General features: G+C 34.8%; 1 protein-coding gene across 1 annotated transcript in view; it reads right to left on the reverse strand.

Moving 5' to 3' along the window:
* LOC143266122 (uncharacterized) overlaps positions 1-1,527 on the reverse strand; it is a 199,317-nt gene extending 197,790 nt beyond the window's left edge. The window contains exon 1 of the mRNA XM_076541758.1: positions 237-1,527. Within this exon, the coding sequence (XP_076397873.1) occupies positions 237-1,527 (1,291 nt within the window). The remainder of the gene's footprint in view (positions 1-236) is intronic.
* Between the last annotated feature and the right edge of the window lie 10,526 nt (positions 1,528-12,053).

Below are 12,053 nucleotides of genomic sequence, written 5' to 3' on the forward strand. Positions count from 1 at the left end.
CCCCGACCTGTTGTCGCTCGCGACGTATGCCCTGCTCGACGCACTCTCTCCCCCGGATATCGCCCCGCGCTGAGCCTCATTTTCCGCACTATTTGCGTCGACATATTTATGCAACAGGATGTGATGCTGCCTCTTGCAGACCTTACACATCTCACTCCTGCAATCGTTTCTTGAATGACCGGGCCTCAAACACCCGAAGCATAGGTTGTACTTTTTCACGAGATCCCAGCGCTTACTCACGGGTTCACGGGTGAAGAAGAGGCATTTCGGCGACGGATGATTATCCTTTTTGCAAAACGCGCATTTACGAGTTTCCGTCGCGTTTGTTTCTACGCGCCTATCTCGCCGTTCTGCTACGCATACCACAGCCGTTTTCGCCGACGGCCGCCGCGATCCACCGAACGCGCCGCGATCTACCCTTTGTGTCGGTCGTTCCGTCGTGCAATCGATATCAAAAATCCCGGCTTCCGTAGCTAATTCGGCTTCCGCGTATATGAAATCCGCGAGTTTCTCGAGTTCCGATTTCTCTTCTCTAACGCTTACGGCGTACCGGTTATATGCATATCGCAATGCTATCGGTATCTTATGTCCCACGGATTTTACTAGTTCGGGGCTGTGCAGGTACCCTAATAACCTAAACGTTTTAAACGCTACCACTGCACTGCGTAACTTCGTCGCGAATTGTACGAGAGAAATTCTCCCCGAATCTATCTCCGGCAACGTTTTTAATTCCGCGACGATTTTCTCGGCAGCGGCCCGTTTATTCCCGAAATGCAATTCTAACGTCTTTATTATTGTGTCCGCGTCGCGGCTGCTCGCGAGCAAAGTTTTGACCACGTCGCGCGCCTCGCCCTTTAGGGCATCGAACAATCGTGCAATGTTTTCGCGGTCCGAGTATCCGCCCGATTCGGATGACGATATATATGCCTCCTTAAAGTGTAGCCACTCTAAGGGATCACCGGAGAAGCTAGGTAACGCTTTCGCGGTTGTGAGACGATTTACTAATCGCGAACTTCCTTCCCCTGCGAGCGACGCTTCACGTACCGCCGCTAACGTACGTTCGATAGCCGCGGATAGTCGATCAGCCGGGTCAATAAAGGATTGCTCACTCACGTTTCGTTGACGCCTTACTGGTAACGCGGTGCTGTTGCTCCATGGCTGATGCGTTGCCCTGTCGTCCTCGCTGCCCTGGATTTCCTCCGCCTCGTCGGAGAAGTCCGTGTCCTCGTCGGCTGCGGATGGGATGCTCGCCTCCGTGGGTCGCTGCTGCCATCCTGCTCCGTGACCGCTGCCTCCTGGCAGCTCCTGCTGCCGTTGGTTCCCAGTGGTCCTTGTTGCCCGACGCCCCTGTCGGATGACAGGTAGGATGGGAGACGGTGCCCTGGAAGGCCCCGCAGAGTCGTTGTCCTCCATGGTTGCCGGTCCTGGTCCTGGATCTGCCAATGCTCTCGCCTTCGCTGGTCTGCCCCGCTTGGCCGCTGGCTGCTTTCCTGACTGTTGGGCTGCTGCTCGTTTTCCTCGTACCATTGTCTCGAGTAAAGTCCACTTTGTGTGTCACTCGCACTTCCACACAAGTCACGATATCGCGTCAAACACCGTCTGTCCGGTCAAAGTGTCCCGGGTTTCGGCACCAAAAATTGTATCAGAACAACTCAATTTTTCGACGGTGAATACGCACAGTTTATTTCAATTATTATCTAACACACGTATTATAATTTAGTCTGCGAGTGACATCAATATTACAATCAAAGCCGAAATACTTGATCCCGCAACGAAAGTCTTTGCAAAATACAAGTAAAGTCCGTAATGACAAGTATGTCCCGTAGTGACAAGTTATAAGTGAAGCCTCGTAACAACAAATAGAAAGAAAGAAGCGCGTAGCAACAAATATAAGAGAATGAATCGAAGTGAAGGGCGGGCCCGGTGCCCTCGCCTATTTTATACGTTTCACTCCCCTACGACGTCTCCTAGCAACCACCCGATTTCTTCGAAATCTGCCACGTGCCCTCCGTCGACCTTGGCTTCGCGGTCATCCCTCTACGACCGATCCTTGCGATGCCGCCCGCCCTTTGCGGCCGAGCCGCCGCGCCGCCACGCCGCGCGCCGATACCGATGTCGCGCCGGCACTTGCCGGTACCCGCCGTCAAACGGAGCGGTCCGCGCCTTTGTACTCGTTTCTCGAAAATTACGCATCAGGAGACGTCGCCGAGGAGTGCCTTTCTTTTCTGCCGAAGTGCGCACCTGGGTTCGCCGGCATTTCGCGGTGGATCAAATACTTTTAATTGGCATTTTTCTCGGAATTTCAGAGCATGTGCCACGTGCCACTTTTGCCACGTGCCATTGCCACGTGCACCACGCACGTGTACATTTCTTAGAAAAATTAATTATCTATCGTCTTCGAGTGCGACCGATCCCGCAGACAGCTAGCCGGAGCGCAGGGCAAGCAAGCTCGCCCCCGCCCGGGTTCTCACCTCTCCCGAGCGGAGTGGCCCTCGGTGTTTTGGTGAGCACCACCACTCCCGGGCGGATTGGTTACCCCCGGTGCTACGATGGTGTTTTTCATGCCGAGACACTCATGGTGTTCGACGAATACGGCCACAGGTTTCCCCGTGCACGTAGGGCTTCGAGGCATGGAAACTCGCCATGCCTGCTGCTTTTGACCAGTCGTCCCCGAAAACCCCGCTAAATTCATTAAATCTTATGTTTATTCTTTAAATTCTCATCCCATGCTCTGAAATGCCTCAATTGGCCAGTTCTATCCGTAACAACAATCATACAATCACAATCATACAATCACAATCATACAATCACAATCATACAATCACAATCATACTATCGCAATCATACAATCACAATCGTACAATCACAATCATACAATCACAATCATACAATCACAATCATACAATCACAATCATACAATCACAATCATACAACCACAATCATACGATCACAATCATACAATCACAATCATACTATCGCAATCATACAATCACAATCGTACAATCACAATCATACAATCACAATCATTCAATCACAATCATGCAATCACAATCATACAATCACAATCATACAAAAACAATGATACAATCGCAATCATACAATTCAAATCATACAATCGCAATCATACAATCACAATCATACGATCACAATCATACGAAGACAATCAATCAATTACTACTATACAATCACAATCATACAAAAACAATCATACAATCACAATCATACGATGACAATCATACAATTACTACTATACAATCACAATCATACAAAAACAATCATACAAGCACAATCATACAATCACAATCATACAATCACAATCATACATTCACAATCATACAATCACAATCATACAATCACAATCATACAATCACAATAATACAATCACAATCATACAATCTCAATCATACAATCACAATCATACAATCACAATCATACAATCACAATCATACAATCACAATCATACAATCACAATCATACAATCACAATAATACAATCACAATCATACATTCACAATCATACAATCACAATCATACAATCACAATAACACAATCGCAATCATACAATCACAATCATACAAAAACAATGATACAATCACAATCATACAATCACAATCATACAATCACAATCATACAATCACAATCATACAATCACAATCATACAATCACTCTCATACGATCACAATCATACGAAGACAATCATACAATTACTACTATACAATCACAATCATACAAAAGCAATCATAGAATCACAATCATACGATGACAATCATACAATTACTACTATACAATCACAATCATACAAAAGCAATCATACAATCACAATCATACGATGACAATCATACAATTACTACTATACAATCACAATCATACAAAAACAATCATACAATCACAATCATACAATCACAATCATACATTCACAATCATACAATCACAATCATACAATCACAATCATACATTCACAATCATACAATCACAATCATACAATCACAATCATACAATCACAATAATACAATCACAATCATACAATCTCAATCATACAATCACAATCATACAATCACAATCATACAATCACAATCATACAATCACAGTCATACAGTCACAATCATACAATCACAATCATACAATCACAATCATACAATCACAATCATACAATCACAATCATACTATCGCAATCATACAATCACAATCGTACAATCACAATCATACAATCACAATCATACAATCACAATCATACAATCACAATCATACAATCACAATCATACAATCACAATCATACGATCACAATCATACAATCACAATCATACTATCGCAATCATACAATCACAATCGTACAATCACAATCATACAATCACAATCATTCAATCACAATCATGCAATCACAATCATACAATCGCAATCATACAAAAACAATGATACAATCGCAATCATACAATTCAAATCATACAATCGCAATCATACAATCACAATCATACGGTCACAATCATACGAAGACAATCATACAATTACTACTATACAATCACAATCATACAAAAACAATCATACAATCACAATCATACGATGACAATCATACAATTACTACTATACAATCACAATCATACAAAAACAATCATACAAGCACAATCATACAATCACAATCATACAATCACAATCATACATTCACAATCATACAATCACAATCATACAATCACAATCATACAATCACAATAATACAATCACAATCATACAATCTCAATCATACAATCACAATCATACAATCACAATCATACAATCACAATCATACAATCACAATCATACAATCACAATCATACAATCACAATAATACAATCACAATCATACATTCACAATCATACAATCACAATCATACAATCACAATAACACAATCGCAATCATACAATCACAATCATACAAAAACAATGATACAATCACAATCATACAATCACAATCATACAATCACAATCATACAATCACAATCATACAATCACAATCATACAATCACTCTCATACGATCACAATCATACGAAGACAATCATACAATTACTACTATACAATCACAATCATACAAAAGCAATCATAGAATCACAATCATACGATGACAATCATACAATTACTACTATACAATCACAATCATACAAAAACAATCATACAATCACAATCATACAATCACAATCATACAATCACAATCATACAATCACAATCATACATTCACAATCATACAATCACAATCATACAATCACAATCATACAATCACAATAATACAATCACAATCATACAATCTCAATCATACAATCGCAATCATACAAATCACAATCATACAATCAAAATCATACAATCACAATCATACAATCACAATCATGCAATCACAATCATACAATCACAATCATACAATCGCAATCATACAAATACAATCATACAATCACAATCATACAATCACAGTCATACAATCACAATCATACAATCACAATCATACATTCACAATCATACAATCACAATCATACAATCACAATCATACAATCACAATCATACAATCACAATCATACAACCACAATCATACGATCACAATCATACAATCACAATCATACTATCGCAATCATACAATCACAATCGTACAATCACAATCATACAATCACAATCATTCAATCACAATCATGCAATCACAATCATACAATCACAATCATACAAAAACAATGATACAATCGCAATCATACAATTCAAATCATACAATCGCAATCATACAATCACAATCATACGATCACAATCATACGAAGACAATCAATCAATTACTACTATACAATCACAATCATACAAAAACAATCATACAATCACAATCATACGATGACAATCATACAATTACTACTATACAATCACAATCATACAAAAACAATCATACAAGCACAATCATACAATCACAATCATACAATCACAATCATACATTCACAATCATACAATCACAATCATACAATCACAATCATACAATCACAATAATACAATCACAATCATACAATCTCAATCATACAATCACAATCATACAATCACAATCATACAATCACAATCATACAATCACAATCATACAATCACAATCATACAATCACAATAATACAATCACAATCATACATTCACAATCATACAATCACAATCATACAATCACAATAACACAATCGCAATCATACAATCACAATCATACAAAAACAATGATACAATCACAATCATACAATCACAATCATACAATCACAATCATACAATCACAATCATACAATCACAATCATACAATCACTCTCATACGATCACAATCATACGAAGACAATCATACAATTACTACTATACAATCACAATCATACAAAAGCAATCATAGAATCACAATCATACGATGACAATCATACAATTACTACTATACAATCACAATCATACAAAAGCAATCATACAATCACAATCATACGATGACAATCATACAATTACTACTATACAATCACAATCATACAAAAACAATCATACAATCACAATCATACAATCACAATCATACATTCACAATCATACAATCACAATCATACAATCACAATCATACATTCACAATCATACAATCACAATCATACAATCACAATCATACAATCACAATAATACAATCACAATCATACAATCTCAATCATACAATCACAATCATACAATCACAATCATACAATCACAATCATACAATCACAGTCATACAGTCACAATCATACAATCACAATCATACAATCACAATCATACAATCACAATCATACAATCACAATCATACTATCGCAATCATACAATCACAATCGTACAATCACAATCATACAATCACAATCATACAATCACAATCATACAATCACAATCATACAATCACAATCATACAATCACAATCATACGATCACAATCATACAATCACAATCATACTATCGCAATCATACAATCACAATCGTACAATCACAATCATACAATCACAATCATTCAATCACAATCATGCAATCACAATCATACAATCACAATCATACAAAAACAATGATACAATCGCAATCATACAATTCAAATCATACAATCGCAATCATACAATCACAATCATACGGTCACAATCATACGAAGACAATCATACAATTACTACTATACAATCACAATCATACAAAAACAATCATACAATCACAATCATACGATGACAATCATACAATTACTACTATACAATCACAATCATACAAAAACAATCATACAAGCACAATCATACAATCACAATCATACAATCACAATCATACATTCACAATCATACAATCACAATCATACAATCACAATCATACAATCACAATAATACAATCACAATCATACAATCTCAATCATACAATCACAATCATACAATCACAATCATACAATCACAATCATACAATCACAATCATACAATCACAATCATACAATCACAATAATACAATCACAATCATACATTCACAATCATACAATCACAATCATACAATCACAATAACACAATCGCAATCATACAATCACAATCATACAAAAACAATGATACAATCACAATCATACAATCACAATCATACAATCACAATCATACAATCACAATCATACAATCACAATCATACAATCACTCTCATACGATCACAATCATACGAAGACAATCATACAATTACTACTATACAATCACAATCATACAAAAGCAATCATAGAATCACAATCATACGATGACAATCATACAATTACTACTATACAATCACAATCATACAAAAACAATCATACAATCACAATCATACAATCACAATCATACAATCACAATCATACAATCACAATCATACATTCACAATCATACAATCACAATCATACAATCACAATCATACAATCACAATAATACAATCACAATCATACAATCTCAATCATACAATCGCAATCATACAAATCACAATCATACAATCAAAATCATACAATCACAATCATACAATCACAATCATGCAATCACAATCATACAATCACAATCATACAATCGCAATCATACAAATACAATCATACAATCACAATCATACAATCACAGTCATACAATCACAATCATACAATCACAATCATACATTCACAATCATACAATCACAATCATACAATCACAATCATACAATCACAATCATACAATCACAATAATACAATCACAATCATACAATCTCAATCATACAATCACAATCATACAATCACAATCATACTATCGCAATCACACAATCACAATCGTACAATCACAATCATACAATCACAATCATTGAATCACAATCATGCAATCACAATCATACAATCACAATAATACAATCACAATCATACAATCACAATCATACAATCACAATCATACACAAACAACGATACAATCGCAATCATACAATTCAAACCATACAATCACAATCATACAATCACAATCATACAATCACAATCATACGATCACAATCATACGAAGACAATCATACAATTACTACTATACAATCACAATCATACGAAAACAATCATACAATCACAATCATACGATGACAATCATACAATTACTACTATACAATCACAATCATACAAAAACAATCATACAATCACAATCATACAATCACAATCATACAATCACAATCATACATTCACAATCATACAATCACAATCATACAATCACAATCATACAATCACAATAATACAATCACAATCATACAATCTCAATCATACAATCACAATCATACAATCACAATCATACAATCACAATCATACAATCACAATCATACAATCACAATCATACAATCACAATCATACAATCACAATCATACAATCACAATCATACAATCACAATCATACAATCACAATCATACAATCACAATCATATTATCGCAATCATACAATCACAATCGTACAATCACAATCACACAATCACAATAATATAATCACAATCATTGAATCACAATCATGCAATCACAATCATACAATCACAATCATACAATCACAATCATACAATCACAATCATACAATCACAATCATACGATCACAATCATACAATCACAATCATACAATCACAATCATACAATCACAATCATGCAATCCCAATCATACAATCACAATCTTACAATCACAATCATACCATCCCAATCATACAATCACAATCACACAATCGCAATCATACAATCACAATCATACAAAAACAATGATACAATCACAATCATACAATCACAATCATACAATCACAATCATACAATCACAATCATACAATCACAATCGTACAATCACAATCATACGATCACAATCATACGAAGACAATCATACAATTACTACTATACAATCACAATCATACAAAAACAATCATACAATCACAGTCATACAATCACAATAATACAATCACAATCATACAATCTCAATCATACAATCAAAATCATACAATCGCAATCATACAAACACAATCATACAATCACAATCATACAATCACAATCATACAATCACAATCATAGTATTGCAATCATACAATCACAATCATAGTATTGCAATCATACAATCACAATCATATAATCACAAGCATACGATCACAATCATACAATCACAATCATGCAATTTCGATCATACAATCACAATCATACCATCCCAATCATACAATCACAATCATACAATCACAATCATACAATCACAATCATACCATCCCAATCATACAATCACAATCATACAATCACAATCATACAATCACAATTACACAATCGCAATCATACAATCACAATCATACAAAAACAATGATACAATCACAATCATACAATCACAATCATACAATCACAATCATACAATCACAATCATACAATCACAATCATACAATCACTATCATACGATCACAATCATACGAAGACAATCATACAATTACTACTATACAATCACAATCATACAAAAGCAATCATACAATCACATTCATACGATGACAATCATACAATTACTACTATACAATCACAATCATACAAAAACAATCATACAATCACAATCATACAATCACAATCATACATTCACAATCATACAATCGCAATCATACAAATCACAATCATACAATCAAAATCATACAATCACAATCATACAATCACAATCATGCAATCACAATCATACAATCACAATCATACAATAGCAATCATACAAACACAATCATACAATCACAATCATACAATCACAATCATACAATCACAGTCATACAATCACAATCATACAATCACAATCATACATTCACAATCATACAATCACAATCATACAATCACAATCATACAATCACAATAATACAATCACAATCATACAATCTCAATCATACAATCACAATCATACAATCACAATCATACTATCGCAATCATACAATCACAATCGTACAATCACAATCATACAATCACAATCATTGAATCACAATCATGCAATCACAATCATACAATCACAATCATACAATCACAATCATACAATCACAATCATACAATCACAATCATACAATCACAATCATACAATCACAATCATACAATCACAATCATACACAAACAATGATACAATCGCAATCATACAATTCAAATCATACAATCACAATCATACAATCACAATCATACAATCACAATGATACGATCACAATCATGCGAAGACAATCATACAATTACTACTATACAATCACAATCATACGAAAACAATCATACAATCACAATCATACGATGACAATCATACAATTACTACTATACAATCACAATCATACAAAAACAATCATACAATCACAATCATACAATCACAATCATACAATCACAATCATACATTCACAATCATACAATCACAATCATACATTCACAGTCATACAATCACAGTCATACAATCACAATCATACAATCACAATAATACAATCACAATCATACAATCTCAATCATACAATCACAATCATACAATCACAATCATACAATCACAATCATACAATCACAATCATACAATCACAATCATACAATCACAATAATACAATCACAATCATACATTCACAATCATACAACCACAATCATACAATCACAATCATACAATCACAATAATACAATCACAATCATACAATCTCAATCATACAATCGCAATCATACAATCACAATCATACAATCACAATCATACAATCACAATCATACAAACACAATCATACAATCACAATCATACAATCACAATCATACAATCACAATCATACAATCACAATCATACTATCGCAATCATACAATCACAATCGTACAATCACAATCATACAATCACAATCATTCAATCACAATCATGCAATCACAATCATACAATCACAATCATACAAAAACAATGATACAATCGCAATCATACAATTCAAATCATACAATCGCAATCATACAATCACAATCATACGATCACAATCATACGAAGACAATCATACAATTACTACTATACAATCACAATCATACAAAAACAATCATACAATCACAATCATACGATGACAATCATACAATTACTACTATACAATCACAATCATACAAAAACAATCATACAATCACAATCATACGATGACAATCATACAATTACTACTATACAATCACAATCATACAAAAACAATCATACAAGCACAATCATACAATCACAATCATACAATCACAATCATACATTCACAGTCATACAATCACAGTCATACAATCACAATCATACAATCACAATAATACAATCACAATCATACAATCTCAATCATACAATCACAATCATACAATCACAATCATACAATCACAATCATACAATCACAATCATACAATCACAATCATACAATCACAATAATACAATCACAATCATACATTCACAATCATACAACCACAATCATACAATCACAATCATACAATCACAATAATACAATCACAATCATACAATCTCAATCATACAATCGCAATCATACAATCACAATCATACAATCACAATCATACAATCACAATCATACAAACACAATCATACAATCACAATCATACTATCGCAATCATACAATCACAATCGTACAATCACAATCATACAATCACAATCATTCAATCACAATCATGCAATCACAATCATACAATCACAATCATACAATCA

Source organism: Megachile rotundata, unplaced genomic scaffold (genome assembly GCF_050947335.1).
Source record: "Megachile rotundata isolate GNS110a unplaced genomic scaffold, iyMegRotu1 scaffold0031, whole genome shotgun sequence".
In the NCBI taxonomy this organism is placed as follows: Eukaryota; Metazoa; Arthropoda; class Insecta; order Hymenoptera; family Megachilidae; genus Megachile; species Megachile rotundata.